Raw genomic sequence first — 26,488 nt, 5'->3', positions numbered from 1 at the left:
ACCGTGATACTTGGATATTAAAGAGTATTTGCTACATGAAAACTTCTTTTAGCGAAACTTGGAACACACACACACACACACACACACACGAGAAATAAAGTTCAACCCCTCTTTTTCTCCACCACCACCGTATATTTCAGGAACCAAACATTGATATTATATCTGCAAAGCAACATGCATATACACATACGGATACGTACCCATACGTACACGTACGCACATCCATCCATCCCTCCATCCGTCCACCCATAGAACGTGTATTACTGCGACAACGCAGAATCTACTATTTCAACTAATTTATACTTTTCCAACAGTTTAAGTTCTACCCGGGTTTTAAATCTGCAAATTAAAAAGAGGATTGTTTTGAAAATATTTGATCTCATTTCTAAAGTTTTCTCCCCGTATCAGTTTACTATCAGCAAGTAGTGTATTTAAATTTGAATTTTGAATCCCTTTATCGTTTTACAAATAGTCCGCTAAATTCAACGTTCCTCATCTGTTAGCAATGAATATGACTATTGGCCGTCTTTTGATTCGATCAACTTTGTAGCCCTCTTCCCATCTCTGCTCTCTGTGTAAAGTTATGTTGAATTTGTTGTCGTCTTTCTATGTTATTCTCCCACAACTCCACGGCAAATTCCAGATTTTCCTTGATAAAAATAACACTGTATTTATTACAAAACTATTCTCTACAGAACGAATATCTGTATTTGTGCCAAGATTTGTACAGTTTGTCTTTTTCTAAAACTAATTCATAAATTCAGTCTTTTGCAGAAACTTTATAAAAATCATTAGTGTATTGCTGAAAAGAACATCCGGGCATGTACCCATGCAAGCAAGGTCGTACATCCATCCATAGGTGTACACAATGCCTAAAAGTTTTTAATAGAATGATTTTCCAGATCAATATTTGCCACTAATGTGCTGCTATGCTTAAACTGACCACACACACACGCGCATATATATATATATATATATATATATATATATATATATATATATATATATACGCACGCGCGCGCTGAGTACGCCACGTACTTTCTTCCTGAGATCGAATAGAAAATCTTTTATCACTTCAATTAAAAATTTTTGTAAGATACTCGTATTTTTATGTTCTTTAATTTAATGGGGAAATATTGGGGGTTTTTTTATATTTAAATTTTTTTTTAAATATTTTTTTCTTCAATTTTACGTGTTATATTTGTATGATCATTGTTTGGGGTTTTTTTTCAGTGTAAAACATGGGTGCAGAACAGTGTGATCCGAACTCACACGCGACCTTTATCTGAACTCGTGGCCTAATTCGACCTTCTAACTTGAACATTCTTTCACAATAATTTAGATAAACATAAACTGCAATGTATATATTGTCTACAAAGACGAGCAATGGTTGTAATTAATTGTCTTGAAGCCGGGTCGTTTTGTACGGATCATTTCCTTGATATTTTTTGGAGTGTAAATAAATTACAGAACAAAGCGGAATCAACTACTCTTTTTTCCTCTTATCATCTGTCTGAAGTAATCTTAAGATAAGATGGACGTATTTGGTTTTACTTGTTCACATTTGTGTCATTGCACAAGCTATCTGCATTGCACAATTCAGACGCCGTGCATTGCCATCATCGTAACAGTTTTAGACACTCAAGGCTAACATGCGTTTAAACGTTATTTAAAGTTCTCGCTGAATATATCAGTGTACACCTAACATTTTACGCCCTATCTTTATTAAAGAAGAGTCTCAACGGGTGTTTTGTTATTTCAACGTTATTCAGTATTCACAGTACGCGTTTCACTACGGCTATCAAATTTAATTTAGAAATGTGAGAAAATGTATCCTTCATTATACAGTATAGGAAACATCCACATTGGGAATAAATATTATACATCAGACACTCGGGAAAGTCTGAGATATGTTATACATGAATGTTAGGTACCTTGTCAAGATAGAGGAAATGCATGACTAATTAAGTTATACATTATGTTCGCCTAACGATTCTCAGCAAAATAAGAAAGTCGTATCCATTTGTATAACCTCGGCTATTTCTACGATTGGATTGCCTGTGTGACTGATCAAGATGAGAATGAAAAAACAGTTCCACGCATTTGCGACATCTTGGTCAATTCTTGATTCGTAAATAAACCGTGGTGGTCACAATAAAAATTTGTGGCATACGATCTGAACATTTGCGACCTTTTCCGTCAACTCAAGAAAGAAACTTTGGATTTAATTAGTAGTCAATGAGAACTGTATTCTAAACTACTTGCTTTCACATGGAATAATATGACGTGGAAAGATACAAGGTCACAATCAAAACATTCTCCACCTTGTACTGTCGCAACACTCCGCCTAAAGAGGAATCGCCACATACGTCAAATTGATGGGCATTGCTACAACTACTTCCGAGGTTATTTCATGACCTGAACAAAATGGCCGAACTATGATCCAATCTCAATGGCATATATACGAGGTATGATCCGTAGAACTGACGTCGAAGTTGTGAATGCTTTATTCTGACTGGGGACAATTGTGGATATCTTCTGCGAGCATATAAATGCAAGCATCTCCCTGATTTCAATGACCATTTGAGCTTTTTTATTGTTGTTGTTGCATGGTTTAACGCCATTTTTCAGCACACGATAGGCTATTAGTATTAATGGTGGAGGAAGAACCCGGGAAAATCCCGGAAAGAACCACCGACCCACAAGAAGCTACTGGCAAGCTTTCTCACATACCCACATTAGCCAAATCCGAGACTCGAACTCACGCAGACAGAGGTGAGATGGCAGTGATCCGTAACGGATAGCGCTTTAGACCACTCGGCCACGCGGGGCCCCTGAGCTTTCTTAACGATATTCAGTATAAACCTTAAGTGCAACACACATACCTACTAAAACAAGTGAATGATGTTAAGTGTCCCACAAACAAGACATTTCGCACTGATCGATCTAACTAAATGTACAGCGTCTTTATTCCGAGTGGAAATGTGTATTTCAAATTCATATTGGTATTATTATTTGTAAATGGTAAATAGATTCCAGATCAAAGTTGAATCAAGGACTATATCATTATTTTTCGTTTGTCTCCAATAATCGTATGGTTAACAGTGGACTTCAATTTTTGCTGTACACACTTCGGATGTTGTGTTTTGCCATGACCTTAGACGTCCCTACCAATGTGCCTTGAACACAAAAATTGTGTTTAAACATTATTCAAAGCGAACACAAACCCCAACCTTTTACGCTGTATTTTATTGGCGTGAAATTTTCAATTGGTTTTATCATGTTTGAAAGTTACACAGGCATGTACCATACGCCACTTTGACTTCAACCCCTACTTTTCATTCAGGAACGGGAGGAGAATAATCTTTTCTTTGCGTATCAGTATCAGACAGGAAAATTGTGACCACATGAATTTTTTTTTGTGTGTGTATAACAAAATAGGCTTTTCTGAGTGTCTGAGGCAGAATCCAGGAGCTAGCTTGGAAGGAGTTTTCCTATCCCACACTGACACAATGGAAGGAATTTATTATCCCCGTTCTGCTTGATAGTTTAGCTCATTAACGCAAACAGGGCCAGCAGGATTGGGGTGGGGTCGCAATACAATTGCCCTACACCGGACACTCAAGATGGAGCAGGCCTGGAAAAAAAAAAGAGTTGAAAAACTAGTGCTTTATTATTATTACCGACTGAGTTTAAAATTCGGACAAATATCGCGCGACTTTGTAATGAGGATTTAGCCTCGTTCTATTGCACTACTTTAAATAATCTCGACCCCAAATGTTGAATAATTTATCATTATAAGTTTGTATGTTTCTTTTTTCTCAGAAGAAATAATTTATCGACATGTACATAGATCCAAGCATACGTGCATACATATTACTTGCTGGATTCGAAATGCGAAACCCGATATTTTGAACACTTAGCTTATGTAAGCACTTTCTTTTAGTCTCGCTAATGGTCGTGATAGTCAATGTACATGATACCATTGGGAGACAAATATGTATTACTTTTGAACGTCATATATACAAAATATTAAAGGGCAACAAATACACATGAACCATTTAACCACTGAGCCACGTTTCCCAAGTGGACGTTGTTGGATATGACTGTAAGTCGTTTTACCTTCTGACGAAAGTAAATGGGTGAAGCAAACTATGTTTCCATTTCTTTTGTTCAACCCATTTTTCATGCATTTTAAATTTCCTTCCAATATTTTCCACAGAATATACCCAACGGGTACAACAATTATTGATACTTATTTACTGTACAAAGATGCCACCTTCACCGGACCGCTCCGATGGCCTCGTGGTTCTAACATCTCTCGGATGCGGAAAGTGGCAGGTTCGAAGTCCGGCCCAGTCATTCCAAATACTTATAAAAATGGCACTAACAGCTGCCTCGCTTGACGCTCAGCATTAAAAAGCTTGTGTTAGGACTGGTCCGCCTGGTGTCAGGATAAGGTGGCTGGGTGGGACATCATGCCATATGTCTGCGGCACGATCTCCCAGTGCTAGATATCACTATAAACTGCCGCACTGCAGACATTGTAGTGATATGACTGGAGAAAAAAATTTAATTCTACGTTATAACACACACACACACACACACACACACAAAGATGCCACCAAGAGGTAACAAAATATATGTAGTCGCCTATACAAACCATTATAAGCTAGAGAGCTATAATTCGCTACAAGCGGGAATCGACCGCATGCAACGAGTAAGAGCAACTATCGCCTAGCTCTCATCCATCACGAGGGCGGAATTTGACAGTGACATGCACAAACCCACTGGATTACTGCTGAGAAATGCAACTTATATATATGAAACTATAATTAAAAACTTATAGATATACCAAACAAGACAATTGCCAATCTGTTTTTGTTCAAGGAAAGAATTGGAACCCTGGAACCGGCTACATTAAATCGGTGTAATTATATATACATGTATTTCATACAATCACCTGTCCTAAAATATAATGTTAGGATCCAGGTATATACGTTTCCTTCTCCGTAAGCTTTTTAGACTCAAATCTGCTTTGAAAACTAAGCCAATCCACAGCCACTAGGACGTTTGAAATTGAGAATATTGAATAAGCTGGTTATCCGCCTTAAGTTACAAATATACAGATAACAGACATAATACATGGTATTTAATCAATATCATCTCACAGCCGAAAGACGAAAAAGTTTTAAGTTCTTCTCATTTTTCTAAGAATGAAAGACGATAGCAGTGATATTAGAATGAAGGTGTGTTATAGAAAACTTCCGTGTTTTACGGTGTTCTATTAATAACACATGCCCCAGCAACGAATGGGGCGCTCGCGAAAATAGTGTGTGTGTGTGTGTGTGTGTGTGTGTGTGTGAAAGAGAGAGAGAGAGAGTAGCAGCAGTAAGTTTACACACGACAAAGTGGCTTACTAAGCTTTCGCTTACACATCTACACAGAAATTTATAAAATCGAATCGGGGTGGGGGGAACCCCGCCAGTTTTGAAGATTGTTCGTTTTTATTCTTGAAATTGTCGCATCAAAATATAAAGTAAACAGAGAGATACCAATGTTTATCTATAATAAAGAACAAATATAAAACATATGCACACGTTTAATCTTTGTTACTTTGTCTCGGTCGACAATGGCCCGAATTACTAGTATTCTACTTACTGTGGCACAAGTGGGAAGCTGGAATTGTCTTTGTCAGTATGCCTGCTTTGGTTATCGTCGCTGTGCCATGAAAAACCAACCGAACTTTCCAACATTAAATTTACAGTCAGTAAGAAACATTGATGTCACTTTCAAAAGTACTCTCATTACATCCAAATTTATTTGAACATATGCAAGGCTGGATATACAAGGCTTCATATCTGAAGCCGAGACCCATCAACTGAATTTGCAGTTTTCTTTCGTTTGATACAACTAATACACATGACAACTTGAGTAGGTTCTACTATAAATTTTGCATCTATGTCCTCTCATTAAGTTCTACTACACCGCTCCGGTGGCCTAGTGGTTAGAGCGTCCGCCTCGGATGCGGGAGGTCGTGGAATCGATCCTTGGCCGAGTCATACCAGAGACTTAAAAAATGGTACTACCAGCTCGCTTGGCGTTCAGCATTAAGAGGTTAGTGTTAGGACTGGTACGCCTGGTGTCAGGATAATGTGACTGGGTGGGACATCATGCTATATGTCTGCGGCATGATGCCCCAGTGCTAGACATCACTATAAAATGCCACATTGCAGACATCGTAGCGATATGACTGAAAAATTGTTAAAGCTACGTTAAAAATCAAAATCACATCACATCAGGTTCTACTATAAAGTTTTCAGCTCTGTCTTCTCATTAGGTTATATTATAAAGTTTTCAGCTCTGTCCTCTCATTAAGTACTGCATAACTATGTTTATAAACAATTACTGAAAACTATACAAGCAGATATATGTTACTCAAGTAGTCACCCCATCATAAACACCTAATTAACTGCTTGGAACCATAATATAATCTGAATTACCTAACGGCACGAAATTAGATAGAAATCTGTCTTCATGAGTTTTGAGAAAGGTCTCATTTTGACATTCAACGATATTTTCCCTGTCCAAATTTGACAAAGATCGATCAATGCATCAATGGTGTAGGAATATATACCTACTGACAATATTTAAAATATATTACCTATCTATGGTCTAAAAATAAGTAAGGAAATGAGCGATAAACAACAAGCTTTGTAAAAATTAACAAATAATTTATTTCCCAGGAATACTAATTAAAACAAGAAATTACGGTATTGCGAATGAAATCCCAAATAATCCTAGAATGACAGACAAAAGTCATAATAATTAAAGTTCTGAATAAACTTTAGTGGCAATCCAAATGAAATCAATCGCTGAAAGTGTTTATGTACCTGAAATAGCCCGTAAAGTGTTGATGTGCCAACATTATTTTGTTCCATCACAATAACACAATCCAAGGATTAAATTATTATTTTCAAATATCGCTTTAAATTCTAGTCTCTCTGTTATCAAAGCACTGTTATATTTCCAGAGAAGAAATAATTTGAATAATTTCAAACAAATACTGCACACAATAATATCTTGATTCTGCTCAGATGTTAAAGCATGAATGAATAATCGTTCCAGTATCAAGACTGTGTAATCTTCTACTTGACCTCTGGTCACAGTCAACATTTTTTTTAAATTTCTTAATGTTTACAAAATAAAATATTTGTTATAATTAGGTCTGTTGGTAAAATAATAACATAGAATCTAGAATTTGTCAGGTGCGCTAAGTAATATGTAGGCGAATTCCAATAACCTAAGCCAATATCCAAATAAACATGTTTATTAATTAATTATAATTCTAACGGTGAAGTTCTTGTCAAAGTATTCTGGCATTTTTTGAGAGGTTGGACTATAAACAAAGCAGTGTACATTGCGTCACAGATTTCAGTACGAGATTATCATCAATGCCTCATTACTCACTGTGTACTGTCGCCTGAATGCACATATACCACCACACCATAACAACAACGTCTAAAGAATAATCAAATATCATTAAATCAACACCAAGAATGCGTAAATTTAACTCTTGTATCTCCACCAAGACGAAAGAGGAAATAAATGCTCTAAAAATTGACTGGGACTACATTGGTGGGTACTCAACCGGAAATAATATGAAGATCTGATTCCATATACCTTCGTTGACAAATGCTTCACACTTCCGATCCTCGCGAGGCTGTATAGAGAGAGAGAGAGAGAGAGAGCAGCCTCGCTCTTAGTGAAAGTACTGAATCTGTGATACTTTTTCCAATGATGCACCGCATTCAGCAGCCTGGTTCCATGCTTTGTTTGCTTTCAGCTGCGTACTCCGTAACACCATGAAGCTAATCGGGATATACAGATTTTATTAGTAAATGGGCTTGTAAATTTAGGTCGGACACCAAGGAAATTAAATATCAAATGAATTGCTTAAGAGACAGGCCTGAAAGTGGTTGTATAATGTTCATTATATCCCATTAATATATAGATTATTATAATACATTGATAGTACGTAATTTGAACGTTTTGAATACAGATGAGATCTAAACTGCACTAAGGTCTGTCTAGTGGATTGCAATTCCGTATACCATGTTTCCTTTGATTTTCTCCTATGTCTTGACATCCTCCTTGCCTGTGAAACCATTACTCAAATTTTTGCATTATAATTAACATCACTCGTGACAAATAAAATACACAAGCGACGAATCTTCATCACTTAGTATGAAAATAACGTTATAACGATATGCATCAGACGGTTAATTGTATAATGCATATGTCCCGCTGAAATAAATACTTATGTAGGTTCTGGCTAGTGCAACCTCTCTAAAACGCATATATGGCAACCATGTTTACTTTTGATACGCAAATCATCTACATTGTATTGATGAAGTAATCTTGAATGAATTATTTAGTGTTTAGATTGCAAAATGGTCTTAATATCCATATTACGTCATTTTACATTTACTATGTTGACGACTTAACCCTTGGGGCGCAAACAGTATGTTCATATATCTATATATTATACAGTGTTAGTAACGGGGTTGGGGAGGGTGTGTATGAAGGGACCCCGTTTTGAGTGAAAGGAAAAAGGAGATTTGGGAAGAGGATGTTGTCTGTAAGAGGTTTTTGGACACCTACCTAGTTCCGTACATGTTTAGATACCCAATTATTTATATACGGTTTGATTTTTTGAATACACGTGACTCTAAGATGTGCACTATGCCGATGTGTTCCACATACCACATTACGGATAGACAGTTTGATTTTGAATACATTATTTTTTTACGATAAGTACTAAGCCGACAAACACATGCATTAATATAAATAAGAATACTGTTACCATGATTTCCAAAAGTGGATGTCCTGATGTACCAATAGTCTTGAATAAGTTGATGTACCAACAGTCTTGATGTATGACAACAGTATAATCCAAGATGTCTTTGAATGAATTCACAAGATTCTAAACACTATTGTTTTAGTCCGTAAAGTCAATAATCAGTTTGTAATTACCGCGAATAATTTAAATAAATGATTCCTCTCAAATTATATATGAACACAACAGTAAATGATTACACAACCTGAACTTAAAACGGGAATGAATAAGTTTGTTTACCACAACCTTATATAAAATCGAAGACAATAAAATGATCATGATGTGGGTTACAAATTCAATGTTGAAAACAGTCTAACGTTCTAGACAAAGCTAAACCCTGAACATAGATATCATTAAACAATTTATTTATAACTTACAACCATGACAAAAATCAATTCAAACAAATAATGCATTATATATCATGTACAAAGCTCAAGCACAAAATATAAATCAAATATACATAGCAATCTGTGATATAAAAAAAATTCCTTGATGCACCGCATATATATTAGTCTGGTTCCCAGCTTCGTATACTCTCTGCCATGTATACGGTCACAAAATTCAACTAATCCAGAGAAAACGATTAATTTTACTAGTTTCTCTAGCATGTCTGTGAAACCAATATTCAAATGTATGCGTTATAACAAACAGCTCTCGTGGCATATACGTATACACAAGCGACGAATCTTCCTCACCTACCATGAAAATAACGTAACGACATGCATCCATCCGCATAGTTATATATAATGATCTCTGATGCAGTAAATACTTATAAAGCTTCCTTCGAGTGCAAACTCTGTAAAAAGCATATATCAGCATCATATTTATTTTTGATATTCAAATCACGTTCATTCTATTGAAGACGTAATCGTACATTATCTTTTGTGTCTTACGCTTGCAAAATTGTCATGCTATCCATTTTAGTCCCCATGGAGGTCATATTACATTTACTATGTTGACAACAAAACCATTGGGGCGTAAACATTATCTTTATATCCATATTTCTATACCGTTCAGTATTAGTAACGAGGTTGGGAAGGATGTTTATGAACGGACCTAATTTTGAGTAAACAAATGGGGATGGGGAGAGGAGGTTGTCTGCAACAGGTGCTGGACAACAACCTAGTTCGGCACATGCTTGGACGCACCATTACTTATATACAGTTTAATTTTGAATATATTGTGACACTAAGGTGTGTACTTTTCCGACAGACACAACCTTGAATATTATTAAGAAAAATGAAGCTCTAGCTGGGACTAGAATTATGCATAATGTCTTATGCCTTTTTATGTTGTTTGTTTAATTTTTAGCTTCATCTACCATTGCGAAAAGGTGTTCACCCATTATAGTGTGTGTGTGTGTGAGTGTGTGGTTTTGGATTTTTAACGTAACTTTAACAATGTGTCATTTCGCTACGATGTATGCGGTGTGGCCGTTTATAGTGATGTCTCGCAGTGGGGCATCATGCCGCAGACATGTAGCATGATATGCCCCACCCAGTCACATTATCCTAACACTAACCTTTTAATGCTGAGCGCCAAGTGAGACAACTGTTAGTACCATTTTTATTTATAAGTCTTTGGTATGACACGTCTGGGGTTCCAACCCGCTACCTCCTGCATATCAGGCGGACGCTCAAACCACTAGGCCACCGGAGCGGTCACCCATTATTTTGTACTCTGCTTCAGTCAAGAAAACGGGAACCCATATACACAGTATTTGTTTTGAAAATGAAAACCAGTTTCGACAGATCTTGAAACCGAAATCGCCAACTCTGAACATCAACACCACCGTTGAATTGTGCGTGTCCCAACTTGGACCCACGTAGATAGGAGATGTGTTGCAAATGATCGTGACCTTGCTATGCATTCACACGTAATTACATTCCACAAATCAACTAATTCTACCATATGTAAATTCCCTTGCAAATGACTATGACCAAGCAGAGAGGAGCGAGAGAAATTAATTCAAGAATCTGCCTGTCGCCCAAATTTTCGTTGCACTGATGTCCGCACAAAATATTGATGGTGATGATAATGATGAATACATAGATTTTGCAGACTCAAGTAAAAACGCTTGATAGGGCTAACAATACATGCACGGATAAAGCCAAAACTGAATTATGTTTTAAAATAACTAATGCGAAGCTTAGGCCTACAATTTAAAATTGACCAACATTGCTCCTTTTTCACCTATAATCTAGACACTTGGCGGGGAATTCCATTATTCTATAAAGGATCAACGAAGCGTAACGCGCATGGATGGTTGAAATACAGCTTTGATAAATTAGCGGTGAGTAGTTACCATCATGTCCGTATATGGATATAAAATCTGAAACCATCGCATATTTGGTATTTGTTGTAATTTAATGAGGGTAGTTAAGTCAGATTTCCAGATTTTATAAATATCCGCATTTTGTTCTTGCTGTCTTGAAAAGTTTACACTACGAGCTGATTATACGTGCTACATTAAATATCATTTGGACCTAATATTTTAACGAGAATTATAACTTTGTACATTTGATTTTTTGCGACATTAAAGACCACGGAGTCAAACATGGACTTGGGTCATTATTTCGGATCGACACAGTTTTATTGATAGTTTAGTGGCGAAAAGAAGTAATAGTTAAATACATTGATATTTGTTTATTGTCCAAAACATTGTATAGTGTACGAGGTAACCAACCAACCCGGACGTGGGGAATGCTGAGCAAATACAGGTATGACTGTGGGTTTAATCGAATGACAATGCATAAATTACAATGCCTATACCTGCTATCCTTATAGGAAATTTTAGCATTGATATTTTACTTGTTGTAAACATATACTGTAACAATCGTGTCCTTGTGGGTAAAAATCGAGAAACCAATGCGTAGGTTATATGTGTTTTAATTTAAAATGTCAAGTGTATCTTCCCATATTTTAAATTGTATCAGAATGTTCCAGCTCTGGTAACAATATCAAGAGAGTGAAAGAAAGGGCATGTGTTTGACACGGAGTATCACAGCAAGCGTCCAAACGGTAAAACAGGTTCCAACGTTTTCACTTGTGAATCTACATGGCGATTTTAAAATAAAACAGGACACCGCCATTTTTGAAAACTGATGTGTTTTTCTTATTCTTCAATTCAGCATCAAAACGTCCTTGATTCGATGATCATACTCCGACATAATTTTTGTTCTAGGGACAAACGTGCCAGTCAAATGTAATTCAACAACCATTCGTGTAAATCCTACTAACCCAGAGATGTAAACAGTTGCCTGGCTACCTGAAAATAAATGTCGCGACAAGCGCTACTATGAATAACATCTCAAAATCGAAATGGTTAAAGGGTGACTAAAAGCGTGTCAATTTGATTTAATACAACATAACTTTTAAATACGCACGAGGCCCATAATTTGTTTGAGCCGCCATGTCACATACAAACATTCCAACTAGTCATTTACTGTCAAAATGAACGTAGTAAAGAGGGGTTGGTGTATTGTTGGTTCAGTCTAAAAGCTATGATTTTTTAGAAGGAATTAACCTGAATACCTTAATTATAATCTGACAAGTTTTATGCACACAAAATATTATTCTTTATTTTTTATTTTTTATTAATAATGAGGAAAATATTTTCATTGTTCCTGCAATAGTTGATCCTATGAAAATTCACAGCAACAAAAAAACCTGTCCAGTGAGACGATATGAAACTGTGTCATTATTTTCAGTCTTCTCAAATTTCATTCACTGTGCTAAATGCAATATAGTCCTTATTCACTGTGCTAAATGCAATATAGTCCTTATTCACTGTGCTAAATGCAATATAGTCCTTATTCATTGTGCTAAATGCAATATAGTCCTTATTCAAAGTGCTAAATGCAGTATAGTCCTTATTCACTGTGCTAAATGCAATATAGTCCTTATTCACTGTACTAAATGCAATACAGTCCTTATTCACTGTACTAAATGCAATATAGTTCTTATTCAATGTGCTAAATGCAGTATAGTCCTTATTCAATGTGCTAAATGCAGTATAGTCTTTATTCAATGTGCTAAATGCAGGATAGTCCTTATTTTAGTAACTTAATCTCGCAGATTAAGATAATCAAAACACCCGGCCTATAAATGGTTTCACGGTTACAAAGGAGTTACTGATCGTAGCGCCTAAAATTACCTCCCTTAGCTCCAATGTGCCTGCCTACAAAATATGTCCAGTTCCGGATAGTTCACCGTTCTACACTTGGTTAGCGAAACATAAAGTCAACAATGGAAAGTATCTTAGCTGTACTACAGTTCATTATGGTTAAACCAATGAATCAGTTATATATGTCAAACATCTTTTATTCATACTAGGAGAATACTTACAGACACTAACTCAGATAATTAGGTTCAGTGTCCATACTTACATTATATAAGCTAATTAAATAATATTTACTTTCCATACTTAAATGAAATCGAAAAATTAAATTAAATACACTGTCCATACCTGATAATATAGATTCATTATCCATAATTTCAGATACATTTGAAGGAACATTTCACTTTGCTCTCCGATTTTAAACATTTATTGCACATTTTTCGTTATATAACTTTAACGAAAACAATCTAAACAATTGGCATTTTTCATACGTTGATATATCCTTCTTTCTGAGTTATTTTCGCAAGGCTAACAGTTCTTTTATAATACCAGTTAAGATAGTTATAACACAAGTTCGATAAGAAAGTTATAACATGAATTCCATATGTCAGCTGATTTGTAATGCTGAATATTCTAAACCAGAGACGTTTGTTTTCTATATAAAACAAATGGAACACAGTATTTTAATGTATTCAGAAGAACTTAACAAAGCAATAATTACATTGACTATCATAACAATAAATTAGTGTAATTAATGCAGACGTAATATGTATTCATATTTGGTTGTAAATATCGTACAATATTCAGATTAAATAACATGCCCAATGACGTTTTTTTCTTTTTGTTTAATTTTCTTTTTGACGTTTTAAACATCAAATATCGGACGGTACATGCAGTAACTTTCAGCATGATTTATCTTTGCTTATGCTGACACGTAATAACTCTCAAATTTGCTGGGATCTTTAGACAACATTTCTGATTGCAAATTCATCTAGAACAGCCTTCTTCAAATTAGTTTATTTCTGATTCACTTTCCTTGCATCAAATATGTAAGTTTTAAAGATCCAGTTATTTCACAGATTCCGTCATATTACTTTGGTTCGCCTTTTAAATCAATATTGATTCACGTGACCGGATGTAAAATTGCAAACAGTATGATTTAAAAAAGAGACTGCTTGTAAGAACATACTCTACAAGTCAATAATAAATGGATACTCACAAATATTCATATGTGTTGTCTTTATGTTAAAATGATTTCCATATTTCAAAAATTAAAATGTGCACAGTCAAGTTAATTTCTCATTAGTACTATACTTGGTGCTGAAATGTTACATATGTGGAATTGAAAAGTCACAATTTTTTTCATGTATTATCTCTCTTCTTCTAGTGACAGACTGCTATTTTTCTTGAAGTTCTCTCTGTCTTTCTCGCGTGGACCTAAAAATCATGAAAAGAACACATGCAGAAAGTTTCTTTAGCTGCAAGAAAAAACATAGATTTCCTAAGGAGCCAGCCGCAGTTGCTGCGAAGATTTTACATGCAAAGATGTATACGAATCAACTTTATCTGAGTCATATACAGTCCGGTATGATTAACATGTTCCTGTTCATGTTGTGTTCATGAACGCAGTGAATGATTCCTGATCAGTGTATGTGCATAATATGCTTTGTGTGCATTTTATACACACTTCAATATGCACTTTTATTGACACTAGCTTTGAAAAAACGAAATACCTTTTAGAGATTCAATTCAAGACACTATTGAATGAATAACATCTGGCACTCTCGTTGTATGATTTTTCTTTTTGGTGTCTAAGTTTGTCTATGTCTATGTCTATCCGTATATCTATGTCTTTACATATGTATATGCCTCTGCATATGTCTATCCCTATGCTTAAGCCTATTCTTATATCTATGTATATGTCTATGCATATGCCTATGTATATGTCAATGCCTATGTCTATGTAAATGCTTATGCCTATCCCTATGTCTGAGTCTATGTCTATTTTTCTTCCTATGTAATTAATAAAACCTGGCACTCTCGTTGTATGTATATGTCAATGCCTATGTCTATGTACATGTCTATGCCAATCCATATGTCTATGTCAATGCCTGTTTTTGCTTATGTCTATGTCAGTGTCAATGCTTATGCCTATGCATATGTCTTTGTCTTTGCCTATGCCTATACCTACATCAATGACTATGTCTATGCTTATGTCTATGTCAGTGTCAATGCCTATGTCTATGCTTATGTCTATGAATATGCCTATGCCTATAAATATGTCTCTGTCTATGAATATGTATATGTATATGTCTATGTCTATGTTGTCAGCAACAGCTAAAACTTAAAACCTCTAACCATCATCATTCTCATTTGTTCCTATAAACGATTTTTTCGCCATGAACAGGTTTCACCCCATGACCATATAAGCTATTTTGACCCTATAATACCATCCCCATTTTTAATGCATGGCCGCCCATATAATATACGACCAAATATCGCACACACACACACACACACACACACACACACACACCTTCCCAGGATGTTAACCTATGGACCCATCAGTTCCAGATTAAGCTAGTGCGGGGCCTGTAGCATATGTTATAAAGAGGCCCTAAATTTTTATTTTAAAAAAAAATACACATTAATACATCCTTACGGACATGTTTTCGGACGTAGACAAATTTGGGAACATTCAATCAATTACATGCACATTCACTCACACCGAAAAAAATGCATGCATGCATGCATACATACATACATACATACATACTTCATCGGGAATAATTTTCGCATAATAATCAAGAAGGAAATGACGAACGACTAGCACTGAGTTATCTCCCGTACCACATCTAATTAGCTGTAATTCGGTATACACAAATGCGGAAAGGCAGGTATATATAAAGTCCTTCATTTTATATGATAGATTATTATTTGTTTAACGTAATAAACTGAAATTCTGTTCCTTGGTAAATTGTGATATATAACTTTTTATTAAATAGTTCACATAAGTTTCAATAATAAAACCAAACACTTAAAGTTCTGTATCAAACTGAATCAATCAGATCTCCATAGCCCTTAGGTGAACTTTGGAGTTCCCTCTTAGCAAACCTTTAGTGACCTAACATGTAAAGCGTTGCAAGTCCTGTTAGAGAGTGTTCCTGTAAATAGTCTAACATGTAAAGTGTTACAAGTCCTGTTAGAGAGTGTTCCTGTAAATAGCCTAACAAGTAAAGCGTTGCAAGTCTTGTTAGAGAGTGTTCCTGTAAATAGTCTAACATGTAAAGTGTTACAAGTCCTGTTAGAGAGTGTTCCTGTAAATAGCCTAACATGTAAAGCGTTGCAAGTCCTGTTAGAGAGTGTTCCTGTAAATAGCCTAACATATAAAGAGTTGCAAGTCCTGTTAGAGAGCGTTCCTGAAAAGCGTTGCAGGTCCTGTTAGAGAGCGTTCCTGTAAATAGCCTAACATGTAAAGCGTTGCAAGTCCTGTTAGAGAGCGTTCCTGTAAATAGCCTAGCATGTAAAGCGTTGCAAGTCCTGTTAGAGAGCGTTCCTGTAAATAGTCTAACGTGTAAAGCGTTACAAGTCCTGTTTAAGAGCGTTCCTGTAAATAGTCTAACGTGTAAAGCGTTACAAGTCATGTTAGAGAGCGTTCCTGTAAAGAGTCTAACGTGTAAAGCGTTGCAAGTCCTGTTAGAGAGTGTTTCTGTAAATAGTCTAACGTGCAAAACATTACAAGTCCTGTTAGAGAGCGTTCCTGTAAATAGCCTAACATGTAAAGCGTTGCAAGTCCTGTTAGAGAGTGTTCCTGTAAATCACGATAGTGTTCTGAATATGAATGATGTGTGTCTCTTTCAGAAATTTTAAAGTTGTTGTTTGATTGGTAAACCACAAAGTTAAAGACTCATTGTGTCATATCGATGGGTTTATTTTATTTTGTTTTGTTTTGTTTACAGATGATCATTCGTGGATAATATCATGTAAGTGTATTTGCATCTAGGTAATGTAATAAATATGGAGTATGCGCATTTGGCTATAGTGCCCCGTTTTAAGGAATTCTTAGATTTGTGTGATTAGGCTACTTGTGCGATTATTGGAATTCGGCACAATGGAAATATTCCTAGCCCGAAATAATCAGCCAATTATTAGGAGCAAACGTCGCGGAGTGAAGTGTTAGTTAGTTTCCATGATGCCATGATTCACTAGTAGTGAATTCCGGCCAAAACCGAATGAATGTCCCTGTCGTAAGATACTCCTTATTAAAATCTCGTGGTGTACATTGGTGTTGGGACTACAAGGGCAGTATTTACGGTAGGAAACCGGTAAATTACACAAAGGAATAAATAAGAAGGGACTTGGCAGATACAGTTTGTGTCGCCATGTGGGCAAATGTGGTGCAGTTTTATTGGCGAAATGTGCCTGAAAAGCATGCATTGACTGGCCTAAGGTGGCGAAGTTAAAATAGTTCCCAGTGTTAGGGGATACTCGTATATTTTCTAAGGCGTGAACGGTTGGCGGTACGGAAACATGACAAAGATAAAACATGCAGATGTGTGGTTGATAGATACTTGGCAGTTTGTTTTATCTGTGGTCTTGTATTAATTAGAGTAAAATTTAGGTATAGAATGGACTCGTCGGGCTTTCTAATTTACAACTGAAGTTGTATGGAAGTCTTTGGAAAGCCGGGGTAAACTTATGACTTCTAGCGAGAATCGCGCCATGGTTTGACAACCACTCGGTCAAGTAAATACCCGTGTGCGTGTAACAGTATTATATATGCAAAATACAGTAAAAACAGGCATGGTTTACAACCCAAAACCACTACGGCATATTTTTTGACGTTTCGTAGCTACCATTCTGGAATCACTTCAAGCGTGAAACTCAGGATTACGTTCTAAACCTAAACTAAGAAACTAAAATACATTGAAGTTAAATAGGACACTTCAATTAAATGTAAGTCAAATATGGCACTTCAGGTAGGTAAAAAAAACCGGGCAATTCAGTTAAATATAAGTCAAACTGTGAATTAAATAAAATATAAGTCAGCTAGGGCGAGTCAGTTAAATCTAAGTCAATTAGGGAATTCAATTAAATATGTTAAATAAGGCGAGTCAATTAAATCTAACTCAAATCGGGCGAGTAAATTAAATATAAGTCAATAGGGCAATTCAATTAAATTTGTCATTGAAAGCTAGTTGAAGAATTTTGATAAGATAATTCTGAAACTTCTATGATTCAGATTCTATTTTGATTGAAGGCACATAAAGTTTAATTATTTTTTAATCAGTTTATGAACATAGATTTGAGTTTTGTTCTCGACGAATTTCAAGAATGAATGTCGTGCATCGACAAATCGAAGAAAGAAATTATAGAAAATGAAGAGTTAAATAAACAAAGGGCCTCGTCAGGCTTGAGATCGCTCATGCTTTCTGTTAAATTTGGTTAAATTCGGTAAGGAAATGTTAAAGAATAACTTGAATAAAATTAATTTTAATATTGCGTTATTAATTGCTAGCGTGAAATACCTCAATGCCAGAAATTCTCATGAATTTTATCGAATTTGGTAAAGTTGTTTCTATTGGAAATGATCATTTTGAGCTACCAATGAAATTTAATAATTTTGACAAAGGCGGCCATATTTAATTTTGGATCGGTCTTATGTTACGTGTTTAGGATCGAATAAACAGTAACACAAGAACGAGTGAAAACAACAAGCTCTGAAAAACATAATAATTTATTTCTCTCTAAAAATTCTTTAAAACTGAAAAAATATATGAACTTACGGTTTTAAGAATTAAATCCAAAAATAATCCAAGAATAATCCACGAATAAAATTTTAGAAGTCTTAATAATAAAACGTTCTAATGATTTCAAGTCCCGACGAAGAATCCAAGATGGAAGACGATGACGTATAATGTAACCAGTAGTGTGTTGAAGTCTACAGTTCCTTGTAAAATCAAGAAATATAACTCCGGTTTTGGAAATCCGAATAAATTTTATAAGAGTTGTCTTTGTTCAGGAATTTCATATGAGCACACGTATTTTTCCAGGAAAAAAAAAATTAATCCGTTTGAATCCTATTAATTAGAAATAACTCTAAACGGCACAACAGTCACTTTCCAGTGTAAGACCCCAACTGGGATTATTTCTACAAAACAAAGGTTATATCGTATTCTAAAAAGCAGATTCAAAATTCCCCAAGTTGCGAAATCGAAAAGGGAGGTCACGTGATCGTCTTTATAAACCATACGCCTAACAAGACCCTAACGAACACCAATCGTTTTACTCTAAGAAATACAATTTTTACCAATTGTTTACATCTAAAACCACGTAGTCCCATCATGATATCGACAACAACCAATCATTTTAACATAAAAATTATAACTTTTTTACGTGGCTACTACTAACTTTGAATCAAGGTCAGGATCCAGGTCAACACCTGGTGTTTACTAAAACGAACAGCCAAGGTCACAATTGTTACACATATCTGATTTAATTCCTATTTATTTTAATTTAAATGTTTGTCAGTTTTAAATTTGTATTCTATTATATGCTATTATAATGTAAATGCATTCACTGGAGATGATATTTTTCCAGAAAATCTGTTGAACTTAATAATTCTTTCATAAACACCACGTGTTGCCCTGGATGATTACCTTGATTCATAATTAGTAAACAAAGTTCCATTTTTATTTTAAAATGATTGGTTGTTGTCAAGGTCATGATGTGGCTTTGGGGTTAAGATGTAAACAACTTTTATTTATTTCTTAGAGGAAAAGAATGGTTTTCGTCAGGGTCATTTTTGGTGTAGGTGACATAAACACGGTCACGTGACCCATCGACCCTTTGATCTCGCAATTCTGGTTTATCCATAACTACGCAGTTGTTATTTTTAATAGAGATGTGTTGAGAGAGATTTCTCAGTTTTGGACTTTTACGCTTGGTAGCAAGTTGTTTACTTTGTTGGAGCCAGATTTTTAAGTTAATTATCTTCAGATTATTTGGATTTCAAAAGGATTAATTCTTTATTCTCTGGAAATATTTGAAGAGTGTTCATATAGAATTTTTGGAAAGACATTGCTTTCAAGTTTTATTCTGATTCCCAACACAGGAGTGTTATTTACAAGGAACTGTAAACGACAACATTGTATAGGATACGGCTTACGTCATCGCCTTCCATCTTGGATTCTTCGTCGGGACTCGAACTTGAATTCAGTAGAACATTTTATTATTAGGACTTTTGTAATTTAAGTCGTGAATTATTCTTGGATTTTTTTTTTGTTTGTGATTTGATTCTTGAAACCGTAAGTTCTTATTTTTTCATTTTTACAGAATTTTTACGGGGAAATAAATTATTTGTTAAATTTTAAAAAGCTTGTTGTTTTCACTCTTTCTGTGTTACTGTTTATTGGAGCCTAAACAGGTAACACAATATGTTCTGGTAAATGTATGAGTTCCGCAAACAGAACTACATTATTTTGACATATAATGATTTTTTTTAATATTATTATTTTAAAACTTACAAACAATTAAATCAGATACAAAAATTAAATCAAATATACATACTATCGGAATCATTTTATAAAACTTAAATACCTTTATGTAACAATCCTCTCTTCCGGACGTGGCTGAAATTTGTTCCTTTATTGTTGGGGGGGGGGGTCCTCATTTTTTAAGAGTTGAAAATAACATTTGAATGACGGTGGATGGACGACGCACTACTGATATGGGACATAATCGGCCATATTAAATTCACATGAAAGGTTAGATAAACGTCTGCTGAGTTAGTTGAAGGAAAAACAAAATTGATGAGAACTGAACATATTGTGTTCAGGGGGTGCACTTTGCATGATATCCTATAATTACATGAGTTGCATATTTCTCTTTCGTGCGTTAAACACTGCATCTATGTATGGTAGTAACATTAATAATGATTTCGTTGTGCATAACATCTCTACCCGTTTATAACGCGCTTCTATCTCCAAACAACGTAGGTCTGAGAAGGGTACACGTATCTGTCAACGTGAAGCAAGTCGGCAGATTAGTGTACCCTGTAGGATAAAAATAATGCGCAGAAGAAGCATCGCTGACTCTTAACTGTCGGCTTAGTTTGCAACTGCAGATATTGGACTAACCGCCTTGTAAAAGCGACTGCACTATAATGGAGCAAAGACGTCTACACTGAAGAAACAAAGAAAAAATTCAATACTTAATACTGTTTGTAAGTATACAACAAAAAAAAACATATGTACCTAACTCTTCATAGAAGATTTAATATAACACATCATATAATATTCAATATAATATTCAATAAAACAGTAAAATATAGTTTAGTGTACAGTATTACATATAGTATAAAATGAAACACAACATATAACGGGGAATAGAGCAAAACAACATAGTTTTTAGTACAATCGTTAAGCATATTGTGAAAGCACAGCACCGATATGTTTCTTCTGCATGAAGAGATACATTTTAATAATACATATGCAAAACAAGTTTACAAGTTCAAACCTGAGAAAACTGGTGCAGACACACATATACACTTACATAGTAGTGTAGTTGTACTAGATACTACCCGTCTCCGGCAGGATCCGCTTTGAGAGTAGCGACGGGAAAAAATAATTAACTATTGAATTAATTATTGAATTATCATGCTGTATTTGTTATGCCAGCCTACACACCGTTGCCGTTAATAAAGACCACTCTCGCTTTCATATGACCTCTCCTTTTAGCTAGATAAATCGATTAACAACGTGTTATAACGTAGGAACGTTAACCTTATCACAGTTGGACACTTTTACTATTATTCGTGTGTCTACCTCTCCGCTCGCTATCTATGGTGAACTAGTGACCTTTGAGGAGCCCCCTTTGACAGCAGATTTTTCAAAGGATTCTATATATGTTTGTTTTCTATTTTATCTGTTGCTGTGGGTATTGATTAAAAAAATTAAACATAATTTATAAGAAAACGAGATTTTAGGTTTCTTGGATTAGGGTCCTGGTTTTGTTTTGAAAGAGGCACAGCAATTCGGATCGCCATCTTTGGGTTCCCGTTTGTTCTGCCTCTGGTCCGGAAGTTTCATTTGTTCCTGATTTGTACTCCCTTTATCAAGGCAGTACACCTTTCGGCTGTTTTCCGTGTCAGGGCCGACAAGAAGGGGGCGCAAGCAACCTGGGATACATCCCCGGGGCCTTCATCCGTAAGGGGACCTGGGCCGAGAAACACTTTTTAATTTTATAAAAGAAACGTTTTGTCTGAACACGAACTAGGAGAGGCCCGGGTGTTTCTTACCCCAGGGGCCGTGATTGCTCTCTACGGCCCTGTTCCTTGCCTTTTGGTTTTCTGTGACACTTTTACCACCTTCTGGCATGTTATGCATAACTGACTGTAAGATGTCGTAAGGGTTCAAGATTATATGTTTGAAACAAATACCACTTTCCTCGATATAAATCCACAACACTCAGTAAGCTAGATTATATAATTGAACGATCAAACAATGGACACAAAGATTTTCATGATTCTATGGCAAAGACTACAACTACATGTCAACATTTCCCCTCTAAATGACGCTACGTAAAGTAGGAATTTAAAAGAATGTAAAGACATTTGTCTCTGGATCCACAAATGTCAACGTTTGTAACACTTAATTACCAACATACGTTAAAGAATCTCCGTTTTGGGTTGTATCCTACATGCGCTCTCTGATGGTTTTAGTTTAACTTTCTACCAACAACTCCGCCATGTCATTATCGCTTCTCCGCCACACCTACCTGGTATGGATTCCCCTATTCCTTCTCCTCCACACCTAACTGGTATGGATTGCCCTATTCCTTCTCCTCCACACCTACCTGGTATGGATTACCCTATTCCTTCTCCTCCACACCTACCTGGTATGGATTGCCCTATTCCTTCTCCTCCACACCTACCTGGTATGGATTGCCCTATTCCTTCGCCTGTGCGCCTTCAGGGTTTGGAATGCATCAAAATTCAAGATAAGCTGTACATAATGTACAAAGTTTTAATCTTGAATAATGTTTAAACGTTGCACAACATTGCACATACATACATACATGCACACACACACACACACCTACCTACCTGCCTACCTACCAACCTACCGGCCTGCCTGCCTGCCTGCCTACCTACCTACCTACCTACCTACCTACATACATACATACATACATAAGTACATACATATCAAAGCACATCGTTTTTCACACTGAAAACAATATTTAGCAGAAAAAGACAATTTTGTATTCAATAGTTTTTTTGCCAAAACAATATACTGCAAATAAGTCAACATAACTGATTTTGCGAAAATTTAGTGGCGCTGAAATATTATATTTTACACTGCCTTGTGAGCGGAAGAGAAAAGTTGATTAACCTTCACATTAACTGTATGCCAGTATGTGAAGTAGAAACAATTAAGCCTGTGTTGAAATTTTTTTTGGGGGGGGGGTGGCATTGCAAAATTCTGTATTCGCAAATTGTTGTTTATAAATGAAGATTTAAAATTTACATTGCAAAATTACGAGGAAAACAATACGCTAAGAAGTGTTTAGTTTTAGGCCTGACTATTTCCTACATAAAAAATACCATGATGCATATAACATACAACTTTCTTTAAATTTTGTGTTTAGTTCGAAAAGAAAATTATAATTACTTCACCGATACATTACCACGGCAGGATTGCAAGGAAATTTATTCAAATTAATTTGTAGTTTTTTGTTGAATGGCATATAATTTATACATTTGTTGTTTTTTTAACATATAGCTTTTCAAAATAAGCATCTTTCAACCCTGAGCACACATTCGTGTCTGACGATGATTTTGTATTGCCCTCATTTGTATATACTGTCTAAATCATATACACATAATTGAACTGGTTTGAAATTAACCCTGCCAGTAATTGATATTTCTGATTCCCCTATTAAAGCAGAAAACATTTTCATTGTTACCAGTATGTGCTATTCGAAACTAATTATTTCTATTTTTTAGATGAATATGGTTCGATGATTAATGCAATGTAATGGCGTCACAAGCAAATTCAAGAAATGTATCCATGGGAACACGGACACCCCCGCAATAGTGGAAATGAAGAACGTGTTGCCTCAGAAATTACAGAGCAGGATCGCAATCATTTGTTTGCACAGGGTGGAATGAATGGATATGGGAACAATTACAATTTCGTTCAGGTAATACAAATAATGTAATACTTACATGTGTGTGTGATATATCACTGACACAAGTACGGAGCTATCTCAGCAATAGCGCTAATATTTCAATGCAATTTCTACAATTTCTCATCATACCCTGCGACATTAAAACCTAATCGTTAATCAAACGTCGGGAAAACCAATACCAATAAACAGAAAGGTATTGCGTTTCCTGAAATATTATTGTTTCTTTACCCCCACCCTACCCCCACACCGTTCATGTATAAATCATGGAACGGACCTAGCTGAAAGTTTTGATTCAGGTGGACATTGGGAAATGTCAAATCTGTACAATCTTTCAAAGATTTTCTGCACCTCTTCCGCCGAACACTTTTTAATTTTAGCCAAAGTCTGTCTTGGCACCGACGCGACGCAAGCCGGGGCAATACCATGCGACTCGACCGTACAATTCATCGGACCGTTGATTGTCAGACGTTGCATGATAGCCGCTATCTCTTCGTCCGTGTATTTCTTCTTATAAACGATTGGCGTCGGTAGTTTAATCGAGTAACCATTTGAATCCGGAATTTTTTCAGGGTCGTACGTTGATAGACGATCAACAATTCTATTAACGTCATCTGGCGTGTAACGTGAGGCCGCTGTACAAGGCGGGATTGCAATTTTGATGGGTGGTAACGGGTCCTTTGAATGTCTGCCGGCGCTGATGCCACGCAAAGATGGTTCAGTGTTGAACTGATATTCCTGATACTGACTTTGAGCATCAGTATTTTGGTCCACATATGTTTCAGATAGCTGCTTTACGTCATCTGCGAATGTCCCCTGCCTATAAAAAGGCTGGAAATGAGTGGGGTGATGTAGATGTTTGGATATATTGAATGTTTCGTGATCTTTATATGATAACCGACTCCCAGAATATAAACGAATCTCCATGCGCTGCCTATGCAAAATATTTCTGGCAAGAGCCACATTCTTGGGCGTGGCATATACCGCTTCCCTTGGTAGCAGTCGCCTGGTAGTGTTTCTGTGCACGTTCAGGTACTCCCGAGTGTCAGAAAATATCGGGAAGGCAGTCTTGTAGTGCTGGCTTACCCGGGAACTTGACCAACCGATTGGTTGAGACATTTTGGATCTCACGATAGATTTTGGTACAATACAAATTCCTTCTCCTAAAAAAACATGAGAAAAATAACACAAAACGTTTTCTGTTCTGGAAAGGATTTTTTCAGGACTTATACGAAAACACCTGCCTCAAAAAAGAAAAATCATATCCATTTCCTGAGCATCGTTTGAACCAACAATTGGAAACGTTTTTCTACTATCCAGCATGCATTTAACATTTCAGAAGAAGAATTCGTTTAATTCCATGAATCGATGCTTTCAAAAACTTCGTGTGTAAACTATCACAAGCAAATAATTTAAACATGCACAATGTAAACGATTTCTTAAGTATTTTGGATACACTCCAAACAAAAACCTGTTTACTCCTCGTCTAATGAATCAGGCGATACAGGACCAAGCCCGTATGTCCTAGCATTGTTTCCTTCTATTTGCAAGATACACAAATCTGTCCGCAATGACAACACATTCTCTGAGAGTCATTCGGGAATAATCTAACCAATCTATGGGCTTGTATATGCGCTTGCTTTCACATATTCGTATTGCGGTGGTGAACACAATGACTCCTGTTAACCACTGGCTTTACGCCCAGTAAAATATTACATTATAAGTACAGTTTATACAGTTTTCATAGACTAATGGCGTGTTTAGCGATATCCGTTTTATATAGATTATGATCAATGATAATGCATTAAATCTAGTGTTACACAAGTATGTACCACGTGCCGAGTTTGAGTTGGTATTGTATTGTAAGTCAACCAAATTGTCCTAAAATAGGTGTTTATAATAATGTAAGACTCTCCCATGGCCCCATGGTCAAGTGTATAATATCAATGTACAAACAATATCCAAACAATCGTCTGCGTTAGAATATATTAATTAATAGCTTCCTATGTTGAACTAAGAAGAGAGACAGACAGACAGATAGATCGATCGATCCAGTGGATAGATATGGATAGATAGACAGACAGACAGACAGACAGACAGATAGATAGATAGATAGATAGATAGATAGGGAGGTAAGGAGAGACAGATTCAATAGATAGATAAATAGACAGATTTTTTTCCCCAATGTTATCGAAATCAAGTATCCAGTACAACTGAATGACTGATTTTTTTAACGCTTTGTTAATAATCCAAATCACACACACACACACACATACAGTACA

General features: G+C 35.9%; 1 protein-coding gene across 1 annotated transcript; it reads right to left on the bottom strand.

The window, feature by feature from the left end:
- Positions 1–21,272: 21,272 nt before the first annotated feature.
- Positions 21,273–26,152, bottom strand: LOC149787133 (uncharacterized). Its single transcript, XM_089977644.1, has one exon. The coding sequence runs from the start codon at positions 25,323–25,325 to the stop codon at positions 24,471–24,473; it is 855 nt and encodes a 284-aa protein (XP_089833770.1). The 5' UTR covers positions 25,326–26,152; the 3' UTR covers positions 21,273–24,470.
- Between the last annotated feature and the right edge of the window lie 336 nt (positions 26,153–26,488).

The sequence above is a fragment of the Sinohyriopsis cumingii genome, chromosome 12 (assembly GCF_028554795.1).
Source record: "Sinohyriopsis cumingii isolate HCF-2022 chromosome 12, ASM2855479v2, whole genome shotgun sequence".
Taxonomy (NCBI): domain Eukaryota; kingdom Metazoa; phylum Mollusca; class Bivalvia; order Unionida; family Unionidae; genus Sinohyriopsis; species Sinohyriopsis cumingii.
This window is presented reverse-complemented; position numbering and strand designations above follow the sequence as displayed.